Genomic DNA, 18,081 nt, shown 5'->3' on the forward strand with positions numbered 1-18,081 from the left:
CGTCAGAGCCTGGCGAGCAGGTTGTGACGTAAACCCCGGGGGTGGCGGCGTGGGCCCCGGCGCCCCAGTTCCCGGCTGGGTGCACGCCCCTGTTCCAGCACAAAAAAAAAACAAAAAAAAAAACAAAAAAAAAAACACCTCCAACCCCACAACACCATAAATATGCTTTTCCCAGCGTCAAAATCCTTCTCTCCAAGGCTCACAAGTGGTCCTGCGGCCCCACTGTGCCGCGCAGATGAGTCACCGCCACAAGAGCAAGCCACCGGCTTTCCAGGGCAGGCATCACCCGAAGGACGGACGTGCCGAGCGTGGGTGAACTTTCCTGCTCAGCCTGTTGCTGGCTGGAGCACCTCGGCATGTCATCCTCCCCACCACCAGCACCGCCAGGTCACGCGTGCGCAGGCACGACTCCTCCACCGCAAAGCCGGCACCCGGGCAGGTCACGTCGGAGGAGCCCCATGGGACGAGCCTGGAGTAATTAAGGCGTAAAATGGGTTCTTCCCTCCAAAAGGGTGGTGTTTGGAGTTGTTTGGGTTTTTTTTTCTCTACAACAGCAGGGATCCGTGGCTTCCCCAGGGAAATTTCCCCTGGAATAAGTGATTTTCCCCTCCAGCAAGGACCAGGGGTGGGAAACGGGCTCTTCCCAACTTGTTTGCTGGGAATGATGCAGGTATGGCGCTCTCACCCTTATCGGGGCGGGGGGGATGCCCAGGGGACAGCAGCATAAGCTCGTCCGCAGGAAGGATTTGCTCACAGCCACCCAAAGCCCCGGTGACGAGAGGTCTTCAAAGGCGCTCGGGGTTGCAGCGCTTGCACTCCCACCACCCTGCCCCAGAGCTCGGCAAACCACGGGGGAAGAGGTTTCCTGCACCTCTTAGGAGGTCCCTAAGGAAAGGGGCAGCGTCGGGGTGGCACCGCGGTCACGACGTTGTGCAAGGACAATAAAGCAGTTCCCCCCGCCCCGTCCCAGACAGCACGTACGCAGCCAAGTCCCAGTGCCTCTCCCCCCATTGCTGGGGAGACGCCCCATCAACTGGGCTCCCTCTTTCCGTGCCCCAGCGAAACACCGGCCCCACGCGAGGGAGGGAGCACAAATGGCTTTTATGCCCCAAGACCATCTTTAAGGGCAGAAGTCGCAACGCTCACGAGCAGGCGGGCAAGAGGTAAAGCAGGCGGTGGTGCCACCTGCCCCGGCTTCCCCCTGGGCTAACTCTCGACACCACGGAGGGATGAGGAAACACCCTATGGAGCTTAAAACGCTATAGCTGGGAATAGTTTTGGGGTCCGGAGGGGTTTTTGAGGGCTACTCCTCGAGTCCTACCCCCAGGCCTGGCCTTACCTTGGTAGGAACCCAGGCACAGAGAAAGGATGAGCACCCAGCCACTCCATTTGCTCTCCATGCCGTTCCTAAGATAGTCCTCAGTGGCTGGTTCCTCTCCCGTGCTGCTCCCAGACTGAGGAATCTTGGATGGGTTGGGAGAAGCAGTGAGAACCCAACACCTACGCAGGGCAATTACCACACCCCTCTCCTTTACGCCTTGATTATAAAATCATCCCCAGCCCGCACAGCGGAGGGAGGGAACCAGAACCAGGCAGGTATTCCCGGGAAGTCAAAACCAGCCCAGAACCTGCTGCTCAACGCTAACCTCGCCACTCCTGGCTGCAAAGAGGTGGGGAAAAAAAAAAACTATCCTAGTGTCACATGATACAGCGATTTTCTGCGCTCTTCACTGAATAGAGCATCATCCCTTACCAAAAAAAATTAATTGAATTACTGGTGTATTTAGAGACAGCCAAGTAGTTTGCTCAAAGTGTTTTATTCAAAATAAGGCAAGGAATGAAGGCAAAAGGAAAGCGTTATTGGTTTGAAGAACCCACACCAATATTTTGTCCTTCAATTATTCTCTCACCCTATGACCCCTCCCCACCCAGGAAGGGGCATCGGGGAAAAAACAAGGAAACCTGTGGGTTGACATATAAACAGATTTATTACAGTAAGACTAAATAACTAACATTAATAATACTGAAGAATAGATATTGATCCCGATACCAGTATAAGGCACAGCAGGATTATACTCGGCCCATTCTATCAGCAGCAGCTGTGCACTCCCAGCAGAGGATGGCAAATGTGGGACACTGTGGCATCAGGAGGAAGGAAAGGGTTCGGGGGTCCGGCGCCAGGGGAAGAAGTTCTCAAGATCACAGCCATCATAGAAAACTCATCAGCAAACTTTCTAGTTTTTACCAGATGTATGGTATGAAGTAACCCTGTTGGCCAGCTTGGGTCAAGCGCCCGGGCTTCAATACTCCTCATGCCCGCACCTGGCTAACACAAAAACACCGAGACCTTGAAACCCACATACCATAGCTGGGTATGAGGTTAAGTATTTTTCAGAAATTCAGACACCGGAGTCTAAAAGTGCAGTTTTCCCCAAGCGTTAGAAGAGACCTTCCCCAAAAGTGAAATTACCGAAAGAGAAATTAATCCTGTGTCACTCAAAACAGGGCAGAAAGCCCCACGAAATGCAAGTCAGCACTGCAGCCTGCTATCAAGCAGCTTCAGCAAGAACTCCCTCCAGCCTGCGCAAGGCGGAGGCATTGCGACACGGGGCTGTTGCCTCACATCAGGCATTGCGTTCCTCCGGGGAAGAGAGCGGCGGTGGCAATCCCTGGCAAGCCTCTTTAACTTGCAACCCCGCTCAACAGAACGCCAAGGCTTGACGGGACACGCATCTTGCGAGGCCGAGGCAGCTCAAGCATCCAGCCCCAGATTCCCGGTGACATTTTGGGACGTGCCTTCTCCCGGCTCTGCAGCGAAGGGGAAGCTAACGAGATCCTTCGGCAACTAGCACACAGCAAGGAAATGAAACGCACAAACACGGGCTTACAGAAGTTTTTATTGTTCATTAAGGAAGCTTTTGTGCAAAAAAATCAAGACAATGTTCTTTAGAAAGCAACTGCACGTGTCCCCCCAGCATAACTCAAGCGGGTCAGGTGCCACGGTCCACAGGAAGGGAGAAAACTAAAGACTCCCCCAGTCCACCTCGCCCGACGGGTCGCTAGCATGAATCCTCCACTACTAAAAACCCAAGGAAATTAAAACCTTGCCAACCTGTAAGAGCAAGTGTGAATCCATCCCCACCTACCCACCCCCCCAAAAAATTCACATTAAGAGAACACCATCCAGTTTAAAAGACCAAATACCATGCTACATGCCGTGGTGTAACACAACCCGTACCTTCAGGGCAGCGACGCTCAAGAGAGCCCATGTCCTATCTGGCATATCTACCCCAACTGGGATACACCATCGGAACCACTGCACAAGCCTGCCAAGACAGAAAGCTGCAGGTATTTTACATCTTTAGGGGAAAATAATTTTCTTTTTTTAAAGCCACGAGTGCTTCAGCGTCCTGTACAAATGCTACCCGTCAACACTGCCCAGACATTTAGTATGTACACGTAGCAACAAAAAAACCCTGCAGTCGAGTGGTTTTCCATTAAACTGCATGAAAATCATTCTGCTTGCTGCTAAAGCGTTGTTACCGGAGCTCCCACCTCACCCAAGACACCACAGGAACAGCAGCAGTTGCTGGCACCTTTCTGAACAGCACTGGAATTTTCAAAGCTCCACCTCTGCCCAGCTCCTCCTTCCCAAAGGTCTCCTCAGAGCTACTTTGGTGCCTCTTGTTTTGGGGGTTAACTTGATCACGACTACACACTAAACGCTGGCAGGGGATGCAAGGTCCGCCTCAAGCAACATAAACATGATTGTCGTTCTTGAGGCCCCCACACCTTGAGGACCCGACTCATTTCTAGGGTAGCAGCCTGCCATGAAAGGCTTTTTTGTTCAGAAGTTCAGGCCATTTCAGTGGGATGCTGCAGAGGCGTGAAAGGCAGGTCAGATATGCCAGCAGAGCTGCCAAATACCTACTACCGTGCTCTTATCTGCATTCTCCGATTGCTATTTGGACGCATTTCCCAACAGAAATGGGAACTCTGGGGAAAAATAAAATTATGCTTCAAACTCCTCAGAAGGGTGAGTGTCAGTGACAATGGGTGGCAGCAAAGGAAACTGCCTGTGAGCCTCATAGCACCCTCTGAAGCTTTAGATGACTGAAATACGCTGTGAGAGAAAAAACAAATCAAGGAACAAACAGGCAGTTTACGCTAAAAATCATTTGTCCATGCGCTGTGCCTCTACGCTGAACTCACTTTGACATATGCACAGCCCCTGCTGACTTCATCCCCTCCATCTTCTACCGACCCAGCTCGCTCCACCTCCTTGGCACCCGGCTGGCTGCATGTAGGAAGCTGCAAGACTAAGCAGAATTGAGCAACTAGGATAAGAAGGGAAAAAAAAAAAAAAAAAGGGGGGAGCCATTCCTTAAGTACGTCAGCATGCTTCAAAAGACTGAAATCCCAGTGTTACAGGGCTTGACAGTAGAACACCCATGCTCAGACCGAGTAGTCCAAGAAAATAAAAAAGGACATGATCAAAGGTCGAGGGAGAGTTTCGTTAGCTATGATAACACAAGCCGTAAGTGTGGTCACTCAAATGGTAAAGCACAGTCACTCAAATGCATCTTTTTTTAGGTACCGGTTACTTTGAAAGTTAGCTGGGCACACAAAGTCCCCTCCTCTGCATCTGTAGAGCTTTGAAAATTCCAGCCAAAGGGATTCCCAGATTCAACATTATCCCTTAGTTCCCCTACGGTTACACAGAAAATTAATATTCCAGCCAGATGTTAAAAATGCAAAGCGTGTAATCTTCCCAATGCTGACTAAAAAGACATTTGAAAGTTTAGTCACTATCTTGTTGGGTATTTTTTTTAAATTAAAAGATAATCATCTTGTCTCGTTTCACCTTCTCAGTCATTCTTCCCAGAACCTAAAAAACACTTCAGCCTACCAATTAAAAAAAAAAATCTACAACACACTGACTATGTTTAGGAGTATGAGTTAAACTGTACAATCAGAAATATCTTTGTTAAGTCAACAATGAAGATCTGATCCTTCAACAGCAGCACTGCTACAGAAGAGTTACAATAAAGGAACTTGAAGGTCAAATTGTTAACGAGGCAGAGAGGAGGGACATTTGAGATACAGCTCTCCGCCAACCTCAGCCCACATTTCACACTGACTATGTTTAGGAGTATGAGCTGGAAATTCTTCTTCTAGTTCCACACATGACGTTTGCAGTGATCAACAGCCTAAAGGGAAAGAAAGAGCGTGTGTTAGTGGAAAAAAGCCTGTTTGCAAACAAGTGTGTATCTACACATACAATTTAATGTCTTATTCTGAGCCAAGATCTTGGGAGCAAAACTGTTTTTCTTCAAGTAAGTGATTCCAGAGAGGACAAGAATAAATAATAGCCTCATCCCCACCCAGAAGCTTCAGGAAAGAATGCTGATGACCCTCAGCCATTAAGGCCTGGCAAAGAAACACATCAGCCCACAGCAATACTGGAAGCCAATTTTTAGAGCCTGATGAGAGGTCATGACACGGTCTGTTGGCTGCAGGAACACAGACTAAATATAAAGCTCACATTGTACCTTACTATAGATTCTGAAATGCTAGCGGAGGAGTGGGGGATCGGAACAAAGGGGAGAGGAAACAGTCTGCTTTAAGAAAGCTAAGGGCTACGGAAGACCCTCTAATGACACTCAACTACCTCTAGCTAGTACCCTTTTGCTTCCTGGAGCTGGAATTCATCCACCTGAAAGTGTGGTATACAGGCTGGACAGGTAGTTTATAAGGAGCTATCAAAGACCAACAGGAAATTCGAGGCAGACTCCTGGCTTTACGTACATTGCACTGAGCAGCAGTCTCCATGTTCTTACACCAGTAGCCTGGACCCCAGACACAAGCATCATCCCCCAGCAGAGGCTGTTTAGCTGATCCACAGACTCCAAGTTTCTGTGAAAAGAAGAGCAGCAGAGTCAGCACCTTTCTATTTGCACCAAGAGACCTCGACTCCAGCCTTACATCTGAGCTTCCACCTGACCAAGTGTGGAAGCAACACTCGGGTAGCTTCAAGAGCTCCCACAGTACCTTGCCCAACTGACAACTGGAGTCACACCTGCAGCTGAATGAGTAGACATGAAGCAGTAATCTGCCACAAGGAAGAATCACGTTACCGCAGCTGCTTCTTCATATTAAGTTTCAAGAAACAGAGCTTCTACAAAGGGGCCTTCCTCAAGAAAGGTCATTTAATTTCATCACATCACATTCAGGGCACACTACACCTTGTCACTGAACCTCAACAGTGGACAACCACTGGCAGCTCTTTACTTCTACCCTTCCTTGCACAAGGCTGGCAGTCAGACAGCTGCCCATTCAGTAAGCCCGAGGCCTTGCACAACCACATTTGTCTCAAGCATTCAGTGTGCTGATTTTTATTCCAGTAGAGTTTCTGCATGCTAGGCACTGAAAGGCATGCAGAAGAGTAGGCAGGACCGTATCGGAGCTCGTACTCAATAGAACTAAACGCAATACTCACAGTGCAAACAAAAGTGGGATCCATCATCTCTGCCAAGAGTTGCACAACCACAGGTTCATACTGTTCCACAAACTGAACACACTGTAACAAACAGGTTGAGAGATTCTCCTGTTAAAGCCTTAGAAAGAAGAGGAAGATACAGGCCTGTACACTACTCCAAACACCCCAATAAAACACTCCAAACTGATAAACCAGAGGGTTGAGCTCTGCAGATCGAAAAGGACACAGCATCGCACTAATCACACAACTACAAGACTTTTTTTTGCTAGCTCATACCTGCCTGCAGATAGGTTATGACGAGACAGGGGTCACAAGGAAAAGAACGAAGCAGGACAGACTTGGGAAAAGAACGAAGAAGGACAAGCTTTGATTTGCAAAGCTCAGTCTCTAATCGTGGAGAACACTGCTGTCTCAAGAAGAAAGCACACCGAACAAGCTGGAGACAAACATCCTGAACAGGACCGCAGCAATGCCGTAATGACTCTTAAGCACTTTTAGCCTAAGTAATTACTATTCACTTCAGACCAGGTGGCAGCAACAGCAGAACGAAGGCTTTCCATCAACAACAGTCAGCCCTCTAGTGGAGAGGCCATCTCCAAAGCACAGAAAGATACTGGCATTCTCAGCAGAGACTAACGGCACCGATTAATAAGCAAACCACAGCTATTAAACAGCCTCACAGCAGGTAGCAGGAATAGCTGTTTCATAGCTGCTTTAAGCCTAGTACGCCTAGTAAACTTATAAGCAGTTGCCACTTGCTGACACTCAGCAGCCACCTAATAAGATTTCCAGGTAAATCTTGATAGCAGTAGCCTAACAGGTGTTGCTTTCTGCTGTCTCACTGGAATTATGCCAGCATACTTCCAATTACTTTGTTAATCCCCTGAACAGGATCAGTGTTGAGGGAAAAAGAAAAACAACCACCAACCTTCATCTGTTCCCACCCACTGCTCTCAAAGGATTTCCAGGCAAACCTTTACTGACTGCAAATTAGTGCAACAATCCAGCCAGTCAACCCGGGCCCTTAAAAGTCTCCACCTCTTCAAAAGGACTGCCAACCCCCAAGGATGGGGAGTGGGAAAACCTAATCCCCCAAACTCCTTCCAGCCTCCAGCAGAGGAAGGCTGCCTACTCTTATAAAAACCACCAAGAGATGCTGCTCTCTACTTCTTCCAAATACTCTGCAAGATGTTTCGACCTTCCGTTCGTCCCCATCTGCCTTGTTCTGACTGGAAGGCAGGCTGCCACGCGGCAAGGCCTGTGCCGTCGCTTCACTGCCTCAGGTCAAGCCTGCTCCCTCTTTTTTGCTCTACTGCACACAAGAAGCTGCTACGCTTTGATGCTAACTAGCAAAGGGAAAAACCTAGGAAGGATCAGGTTGCCGAACACAAGCCGGTCCCAGCTGCATCTGTGGACAGTTTGTCTCCAGCCAGAGACCGAGGCAGTTGGCCAAACACAGAGACCTCTACTATGAGTACCTGGACATTTATAGCAGAAGTAGAGACACTTGAGAGACGCACCTAAAATTAGCATGTAGACAAAATATCAGGCAAAACACTTCGAAAAATGAGGTAAGCACAATAGTCACTGTAGGACCTATGTAAACCCAACAGATCAACAAGGACAGTTCCCAACCACCACCAAGACCATTGTTTTTTAGCCTGCCTTCCGCACAAGCGCTTTACCTGATCACTGACAGACTCTGGCAGGAAGTGGCAGACTTTTTCCAGTAAAGCCTCAATTTCAGCTGTCGTGGCATTCTTCTCTAGTTCTTTGTCTGCATAAGCTACCACCATCTTGCAGATATCACAGAAGCCACTTGCAGGTTTCACTACAACTGAGAAGGAAAAAAAAAAAAAACCAAAAAACAATCCAAAACAAATCAAAACATCAGTGCTTAAGTAGTTCCCCCAAACAGAAGAAAGGAGGCAGCAAAGTACTAAAGCACGTGCCCTCAAAATAGAGATAATTATAGGGGAACTAGCTCATTTTGCAACACCACCAACTCCTCATTACCAACCTGGCTGCTGCTGTGGAGGCTTGTTGGCTGCACAGCATTTCAGCATAACGCACACAGCTTCAGGATTTGTCGCCTCCAAGAGCATGTCGATCAAAGCCTGGCCATAGACATCTATGAAGTCCTTACACTGGTCTTTGACACTTCCCGGGAACAGGTAGCAGACCACCTCCATTTCGTGCACAATCTCCTCCTGAAGCACAATGAAGGATGCATGGCAAATAAGGAATAGAAATCTGACTCAATTCATAAGCACATGTTTTCTTACTCCATCTCACCCAGGATGGAAATCTTGCTCTCACAAAAACAGGCAATAAAATTAACTTTCCTTCCCCCTCTAATACAGCCCCATTTTAGCCAAAGCCTAAGAAGAAGTACCATTTCCACCACTTACACACCTCTGTCTTGTTGCTTTCCAAGAGGCCAGTCACTTCTTTCACCATGGTCTCACATATTTCACACAAAGAAAAAGTCTTCTCTTGAACTGAGGCTTTCTGAGTACACAGAAGAAACATACAAAACAATAAATCAGCACCTGACCACATTTGACAGGGACAAGTTGTAAAAGATCAGTCTTAACAGCATTCACATTCAGCTGCAGCACACTAATTCATTGGCCCAGCTGGCCAGTTTGAGCTGAATTCAAAAGGTCACACAGAACCCCAGAACCAACCTCAAAGGTCTCAGTAAAAGGCCTTTTTGAATAGCCATTTTGTATGCCTAATTAACACTACAGTCCCCAGGTTGTATAAGGAGGGGAGTTGAATCTAGTAGACACGGAGAAATAAGCAGCCCCATGGTGACTGGAGTCAAGAGAAGTATGAAGTATTTTTTAAAATACACTAATTGAGGACGAAATAACTAATTTACTAGAATTGAGAGCACCCTCCTGCCTGCAAAAGAAACCTAGAAATTGAGGGACTCGAGGGAAATTGTTTGGAGCCTGTTAATCAGAAGTTAACTGTCCTCAAAAGAGACTTTCCTTTTCAAAAAAGACCTCAGCCCATGTCTTACGTAAAGGCCACGGGAAGCTAAGGAAGGTTATCCTCTGAACTCAGAGCTTCAGCATTCTGAATCTGATCACTCATTCGCACGTGCAAAGTGCTGTCCCATTTTAAAAAGGGATCAAAGCCTAACTCCAGATGTAGAGCAAAACTCAAATGCAGCAATTTGCCCTCGAACATTTGAGGTGTCATTTAGAATGGCTGCTACGCTCTCCTGCTGGAACAAGAGTTCCCATTTCAATCCTGAAGTACTACCTTACAGCTTTGGTTTAGCACAGGCTCTGCTATTCTAACCAATCAGTCAGCTCTCCTACTTCACAGATCAACATCAGAAACAAGAGCAGGCCAGGAATTTATGTGCAGGGAGACTTCGATTATTCTATACAGAAAAGCTCATATTTTTCTGTTTCACTGAGTTCATTACATTAAATCAAAAAGGAAGGCAAAGCTGTTGAGTACAAAAAGTCTGTCTTACCTCCACTGTTTCCATTTTCACTTCATGAACCACTTGAGCTGGCACCAGAGTCTGAAAGGGAACAGACTTCACAGAAGGACAGAACCCAACCATGGCACAAATGTCCTTTGGTTGCTGGAAAGAGACGTATAAGCAATTTTTAGAAGTCTAGAAGACTCTGCCCTTTCTATGGAGCCTGTGAGCGGGCACAAAGAACAAAGTTTTAAAAGGCTCCAACACAACCAGAAGTTTCATGACTACTTCTACTTCACGTATTGCCAAAGCATTTGATATGGTTATAGGCAGGACAACTACCAGATGAAATTTAGCAGTTCCTTTCAAAGAGGAAGAGGTTAGGCCGCATCCATTTAAAAACCCCATTTACCATGAGCTAAAATACTATGCAAGCCCTTCAAAGGAGTTGACTTAAGAGCTACCAACACCAAAACAGGCCACCAGCATCACGTTAGACCTGCATCCACAAAGCTGCTTCCCTGAAAGCTTTAAGTAATCATGGAAGAGGCCAATTATCCTGACTTCAGAGTTCACCCAAAAGCTGTAAGAAATGCCTAGAAGGACTCCTCATACACAAACTACCTTCTTTAAAGCATCCAGTAACATCACATTCTGCAAACAGAAACAAATTCCCGCATTACTGAACACAGCCTATAAGAAACAAAAGTTACCCATGTTAAAACCTAAGCCTAACACTTTTGACAAGTATCTGCAGTAACTCTATTTCAAGTGTTCTTTTCACAGTAAGAGGGAAAACAGCAAACAGAAACAAAGCCTTTCAAAAGGCCTTCCCAGTCTTTCTCAAAGGCCTTCCAAGTCTTTCTCAAAGGTTTTAGAAACGTATATTACTAAATACAAAAATAAATGTCGGACATGAGGCAAGCTGCTCTAAGGAGGCCACATTAAACCCACGCAAAGTGAGAAAGTCTGTACAGAGTAATAGACGAAACTTGAATTTCCCCTCCTAAAGTCTACTTAAGCTAAAAAAGTCACCTTTGGTCCTATGGGTAATTAGATCATCCCCCATCCTGTCACCAGGGCATCAAGCTTCTTACAGCAGAGGCTTATGCAACAGTTAATACATCATGCCACAACCTCATGCACAGGCAAGAGCAGTATCTCAACAATACAGTGCTGCTTCAGACTACTCCAGGCAGTTACCTTTAAGTCAAGCCCTTTGGTTCATGCATTGTAAGAAGCATTTCCAGATATTAATGTTACAGCAACACCCACATACACACATGTTCTCTCACAGAGAGATGACAGACACAAGGTCTCCCCGGACTGGTTAAATGAAAAGCCCAAATAGCTCTAGGAGGCAGGAGCCTAAAGGCCTCCCGCATCTTCAGTCCATATACTCCAAACATCTATACCATTGCCCTAGATTGAAAGGTTAAGAAAGAAAACACTTGGGGACAGTTTCACTCAAGCCCTTTTGAGCCCAGACTTTAAACCAGAAGCTGGCAGGAGCGACCGGTATGCTTTTTCCACATCCAAGCCTTCTTGTATGAAAGCGAGCATATTTTCTCTCTACTGGCAGAAGCATAATCAAGCTGAAATCTTAGTAGTACAAACTGGTATCCAGAGCTGGAAGTAGGACCGATCCACTTGAGGAAGTCTATATTCTTTCTCTGTTTTAATCACATAAATATCCCTTGTATCTGTCAGCACTGAGTACAATCACACCATGTACACAGCTAATAGAGCAAGAAGTGAACTACAAGCAGGCTATCACCACAGGCAAGTCGCTCACCTACCTGATCCTTCTGTTGACAGGGGAGATTGGAGACAGAGGAAGGAAGGAGAAATTAAAGATAACAGTTAAGAGAAAAAAACATCAAGCACTTGGAGCTGCATATAGTCTTTCCATGAAGATGACGGTCCCCATCCCAAAGATCCTTAGCATTGCTATAGCAATTCACATTTAATTGCACAGTGCTAATCAGCATTATTCATTTGAAGTTAAGACATCCGGGGCAAGACTACCTCCGAGGAGTCTGAACAACGCTTGGCCGGATACAAGGTGTGGTCATATTCTAATTTCAGGTATTCACAACACACTGCATTGCAATGCTTAAAATGAGAAACTAACTGTTGTTGGAACAAAGATTTGCTCCCCCACCCCCCTCACCAAATGCTTAAGACGCAGTATGACAGTAACCTTTAGCAACTAGAAAACAAAAAAGGCCGCTGTATTGCCAAATTCAGGTTCAAGTTAGGCTCATAATCTATTCATAAATTTGTAATAACCTATAATTTGTTATTGCTTGTGGCATCTGCATTCTCTAAGGAAAGGCTTACCCTTTTTTTTTTTTAAAGGTTTTGAAAACTCTGGATAAAGAGGTGCTATGGAGGTGGTCAGACATAAAATATATTGTATGTTGCTGCAGAAGACTCGAGCTGGTGCAGAACCAATCGCTTTCCATGGCTCCTATCAAGAGCCCAGAGAGCAGGAGTCTTGAGATAGCAATTCCAGAAGAAGGATGCTTAGTCTCCCTTCAAATAGACACATTGTCTCTAAAACTTGAACCAATTTGCAATACTGTGTCAAAGACCAACTTTAATATGCTTAACATAGTATTTGGTGGGGAGAGGGGAAGTGGTATAAGTGCAGGACTGAGATAAAAAACTATACGTAATGCACCTTCTGTGTTTCAGAGGACCAGAGTGCCTTTTGCACTGCTGAAGTGGTTGTGAAAAAGGAAAGTGCTAAAGAAAGCATTCTGAGATTGAAGTTACTACCCAAATAATAACACTAAGTTCAAAGTGTTAACACCAAGACTCCCCAGGGCTCTCCCCAGACTTTTACTGCAGTAAGAGTTTCATGTTTCCAAATAAGTTACCTACACAAAGCAGAAAAAAAATAACTGAGAGCAAATATTATATTCTACTGATCTTACCATGTGCATCATCATTTGGATAGCCAAGTCAGAATATTCAGAGATATAGTTCTTGCACTGCAGGAAGTGGGAAAAGAAAGTTTTGTAAATATCAAACCACTTAAGCTGTAGAGTTAATCTAGAATTTTTTAATACATCAAGGTATTAATTTACCTGCTCTACTTAGTAACTATTCTGTTGCCTTTCAGAGCTTGTCCCAAATATAAGATGGAATTTCAGGTTACACAATCATTGCACACACAGCTGCTAATCTGATGAGTCCCCTTTTCCCTTCCGCTCAGAGCAAAAGCACTCCCCCTCATTATGGGGCATAGCACCACGTTCCCCTGACTGATCATGTTTATGAAAAAAGCCTTTAAGGGCTAGCAGCAATCTTGAGTCTTTTTCCTCCTCCCCAGTCCCATACACACCACCATCACCCAACTTTCTTGACCAGAAAGTTTATCATTTCAGTGTCATTACTGTTACACTGTGTACCATATCCCAACATGTTACACTCTCCTTTGTTTTATTAACTAGAGATTACATTGAGAGGATTAAGGCACTGAACAAACTATTTTATGTTTACATACAGGAACAGATTTTTAAACAAAAAAGGATGGCTTACCATATCAGACATTCCAGGTCCCAAACGGTCGCATTCTTCCTTGGCGTGAGCAACCAAAGACTTTACAAAAGATGAATTCGTCCTCACAGCTTCCTGAACATCAGTAACCAGCTGAATGCAATCTTGGCATACATCCCCACTTCCCTGGGCAAAAAGTGAAAGGAAACTTAAGTTGATATATCTCCACACAGCACGTTTTAGAAGCTTCCGTTAGTACCAAGTTTTAAAAGCTCTTGTAAACTATATTCAAACCTCAATAAGTACTACAGAATACTCGAAAGCCTGAACTAATTCCAATACACAGGCTACTGCTGATATGCGCAGCAGCCACTAGATGGAGATTAGGTACCTACTTGGCTCTGAAACCCGAGATAACTGTTAAGATACCCAATCTGCAAAATCTCTTGGGTTTGTTACAGACCACAGTGGGAAGGTATCTAAATTTGGCACAGATCTTACCTGCTCCACCCACAGCAGCTTGTTCTCCACCCACCCAACTGTTTAACTCCTATATCTAGGCTTGCTATCAAGATTCAGCCTCTACTCACACGTTCATACTCCCCTTTGTCAACTATTTGTTCTTTTCTGATCCAGTGACGAATGCTTCCCCCCTGGAGGGCACAGCTAGCAGACAACTCGGGATGTGAGAGAATTCTTCCTCCTTTGAACCCTGGTGCCAAGCTTGCTCTCAGAAGAAATTGTTTCCAGTAAGACCTGCTTGACGACTACAGTGCTAGATGGGAACAGCCCAGGACAAGACTTCATAGGCTGCATTTGTTAATCCAAGATAATACACGTGGTCCACAGGGGCTGCGGCTATCATCTTGCTTAGCTTTAAACCCACAGGTTAAGGAAAAAGGTAGCTGCCTGCATGCAGCAGCACAAAATTCAGGAGAAGACAGTCACCCAGGTGAAGCACATCAGCTTAATCTGTGCCCAGTACAATAATACCTTACCAAGAACCATCAATAAATTCTTAAACAAAGGAGCCTCTGAGCAAAAGACATGCACTTCTCTTGCATACTGCAATACCACTGCACCCTTACCTTAGACTTCTGCTTGGGTTTGTCCTGAGGGTAAAGGAGGAGTGGCACGTTAGCCATGAACGGGGATGCCAGTTCAGAGAAATCCAGCTCTGGTATCTTATTGGACTGGAGTTGTTTCTGAAGTTTCATTGCTGCAAGGTGTTTCTGAAGGGGCTGGCACAGTGAGAGGGCACTACATACAACTTCAGGTTTATCCTAGGGGAGAGAAGATACATGCATGAAGCTCTACACTGGTGGCACTTCTATATGAAGTGATCCATACAGGATTGAAGGGATCATACTCACAATCCTATGTAGAAGAGAAATTTAGGCATCAACAGGGGGATGATCTTTAATTACAACAGTTGCACATTGTTATCTACTTACCAGCTCTTCTTTGATCATATCCATGATAACTGGTAGGTAGGAATCCACAATTTCTTTGCACTCAGAGACCAGGCCTTGGTCAGGAAGAAACTCACATGTCTTTTCCAAGTAAGAGCGGATCTCATCCTTTAAAAGAAGAGGTGGGCTATAGACTATCAATGCGCATATATATACATATCTCTCTCAAATGCTTGTTCCCTTTCCAAAATGCAGGACACAAAGCCTAAAAAAAGCCACTTGGACTCAGGTAGGTCCAGGCAGTTGGCAAGCAAAACTACAATGAGGTTTTACACTGTAAGTCTATTTTCACCAGTCCTGGACCTTCAATGAGACCTTGTTAAAGTGAAAAACATGAAATACTGCTTGTAAGGTCTGCACAACACAGTCCTGCCAGCATAGAAAATTTACATTTAAGAAAAGGAAGTGAAATTATGGACTAGTGGGACAGCGATTTGTTTATATCAAGTACTCCCATGTTCACAAAAGAAAAAGGAAAGAACTGTCCACAACCAAAATAAAGTCCACTTGGTGTCATCATCCACTTTTAGAGACTGCAGTAGCCCACCTTTTAAGATCAATGGCCCACTGGCACAAGAACAATTTTATTAAGCATCTACAGTCAATCAGGGACACGTTAGAGCATGAGAGGCTCTAGAATTTGCTAATCTCTAAACCATAAGAGGCTGTTTAAATGCTTTATCCCATGTACTCTGGCCCCTTTCAACATTTGCTGCTTAAGTTGGGAAAACATCACGCAGACTAGCCTTCCACCCCCTCACCTTGCAATCAATGAAATCAAACAGTACCTTGGGGCAAGGAGAAGGGGAGCTCTGCTTACCTCGGTGCCATTATCCTTCAAAACCTTGCCAGCCACTGTCACAAGTTCCTTACACAAGTCACAGGGGATACTGTTCTGGAGAGAGAAATAGAGAGTGACTATGAGACATAACTAAGTACCTGTAAATGCAGTATGCAAGTAAAAATGCAAAGAACGAGCATCTAATTTGGAGTTGGAAGTTAAGGAAGAAATACTAGCTGAAGCCGGGGTGAGAAGAGGCGTTTTAAAGAGTGAGGCTATGTTTTTAAAGAGTGAGGCATGTCCAGCTCCATTTTTTTCAGTAAATCAACACGGTATGAAGAAGCAGACATGCTACCACTTGCTCGTTTCACCTAGTCCCACCTCCCTTGACATGTAAAGCATATTGCCCCAAGAAGCCTTATCCTGAACCTCTTTTACCTTAACTCTTCAAGGAGTTCACCTACTAATCTAAGAAATTTTCAGGCAGCTTCACTCACTTTAGTTGTGCTCTGACATTCCTCCTTTCTCCTACTTTTCCACAAACTGAAATACATATCGGCACAGATATAGCCAAGGTAGACAGAATGCATCTGTAAGTGAAATGCCTTTTTCCCTAGAAAATTGTGAAACAATACCACAAACTACAGCAACATCCAGTAAAGCAGCACTCACGTTTAGTACAAATGCAACTCAAAAAGCCACGCTCAACATAACATTTGTACCATTATTTACGGTCATAGTTTTCATAATTTAGCATATGCTGCATCTTTTGCGGAACATTAACTTACGAGAAAGACCTAAAGAATCATAAAGCTTTTTTTGTAATAAGCCTATCAGTTTGGCATTGTTCAAGTTAATAGCTCTATGAATTAGGAGTTGGTTTAATAAAGAGGAACAAGTCTGAAATCCACTAGCTCCATTCCCCACATTGCTTGGTGATTGTGCAACAGGTCACAGGAGAAGTCAGCAGACAAGTTGTGCAATGCAGAGAAGGGGAAAGTAACCTTTATCTAGCACCCAAATTAAGGCACAGTAACCAAGGCATAATCAGATGTAGCACTTAATTCCGATCAGAGACTTGAAAAAATGCTTCATCAGCATATGGAAACCAGCTATTTCAAGCTACAGGTGGGAAGAAGCCTCACTAGTTGATACTTACTACAGTAGGCTTGTTCCAGACATTCTGCTGGCAGTGTTTCACCGCTCCGCACTGCGACGCTGTCCGAACGCTCTGACACCACACCTCCGGACCCTTCACACAGTCCTTCTGCCACAAAACAGGGCTTGCCACAACTGCCAAAGAAAGAATCGTTCTTTCACAGTCGCACGTTGGAATGATTTCCGGTCCAAAGTAAGCAGGTTAATGCTGTGTGGTATGACCACAACCAACCACTTAGATTTACTAACATTTTTAAGCACATTTCAATCCAGCAATTTCTACTTGAAACACGAGTCCCAAATACACATTACACATCTAAAGAACTCCAGAAAAATCAAAACAGTTTAATTTCTCTACCAAAGTGCCTGAGAACCTCAGCAGTCCGTTGCCCCACCATCCACCTTTTTTTTTTTTTAAAAAAAACAAAGCAAAACCAAACCCCCCACATTGCTTAGCACACAAGAACTACCAGATGACCCAAAACAGAGACACTGCTCATTGCAGAAATCCACACTTCAGACAGCTGATTTCCAAAGCTACCACCCCCCTATTCTCCTGTCCTCCTGCCCTTGCAGTCACTTCAACTCTGCACAAGTAGTCACATCTAGCTTGTAATTGCTGTCTGCATTCCTTCTCCCAGGTGAACTGCCCTTTTCTCATACAGCAACTGTGAGAACTAGCAAACTAATTGGATTAAGAAGCTACAACGCACAAATTACACGGAGCACTTAAGAGGCAGGTGCAGACATTGAACCGAAAGTTTCAAGAGTCAAAGCAAAAGAGGGATGGAAAGCAATGTGAGACATGTTCCATCAAATATTTTTAAACCCATTAAATCTATTTAGATTTTGTTTCCTCTCAGTCAGTTCTTCAACTGTGTAGAGAAAAGTTTGTGGGGAAAAAAAGAAAAAGTATAAAAGTCCTTGTCTGGACACCACCTCCCACCCCACATGGAATTGTTGCGCATTTTCGAAATAAAAGACAGACTACAATTTCTGGACAGTCTTCCTAAGGAAGTGGAAAAGATCTGCACTATGAGTAAGTAACAGGACAAGTTAATCAACCACCCTTTTAGCTGACTGTCCAAGCATTAATTTTTTTTTTTTTTTCTGTGTTCTCTGAACTGGACACCTAACTTCTCCCACTTTTCTAAAACCGTCCTGCCTGTGAGTAGGCTCAGTTTCTTCAGCAGTCAATCTCCTACATTGCACTAAC

General features: G+C 45.0%; 1 protein-coding gene across 1 annotated transcript; it reads right to left on the bottom strand.

The window, feature by feature from the left end:
• Positions 1 to 4,808: 4,808 nt before the first annotated feature.
• LOC104294406 (proactivator polypeptide) lies at positions 4,809 to 17,833 on the bottom strand. Its single transcript, XM_009894008.1, has 15 exons — positions 17,817 to 17,833; positions 16,867 to 17,020; positions 15,747 to 15,821; positions 14,909 to 15,034; positions 14,543 to 14,737; positions 13,497 to 13,640; positions 12,890 to 12,946; positions 11,747 to 11,755; positions 9,996 to 10,109; positions 8,915 to 9,010; positions 8,520 to 8,709; positions 8,185 to 8,336; positions 6,500 to 6,580; positions 5,809 to 5,916; positions 4,809 to 5,210 (listed from the first exon to the last, which is right to left on the bottom strand). The coding sequence occupies exons 1-15, from the start codon at positions 17,831 to 17,833 to the stop codon at positions 5,175 to 5,177; spliced, it is 1,554 nt and encodes a 517-aa protein (XP_009892310.1). The 3' UTR covers positions 4,809 to 5,174.
• Positions 17,834 to 18,081: the final 248 nt, after the last annotated feature.

The sequence above is a fragment of the Charadrius vociferus genome, unplaced genomic scaffold (genome assembly GCF_000708025.1).
Source record: "Charadrius vociferus isolate BGI_N301 unplaced genomic scaffold, ASM70802v2 scaffold611, whole genome shotgun sequence".
Taxonomy (NCBI): Eukaryota; Metazoa; Chordata; class Aves; order Charadriiformes; family Charadriidae; genus Charadrius; species Charadrius vociferus.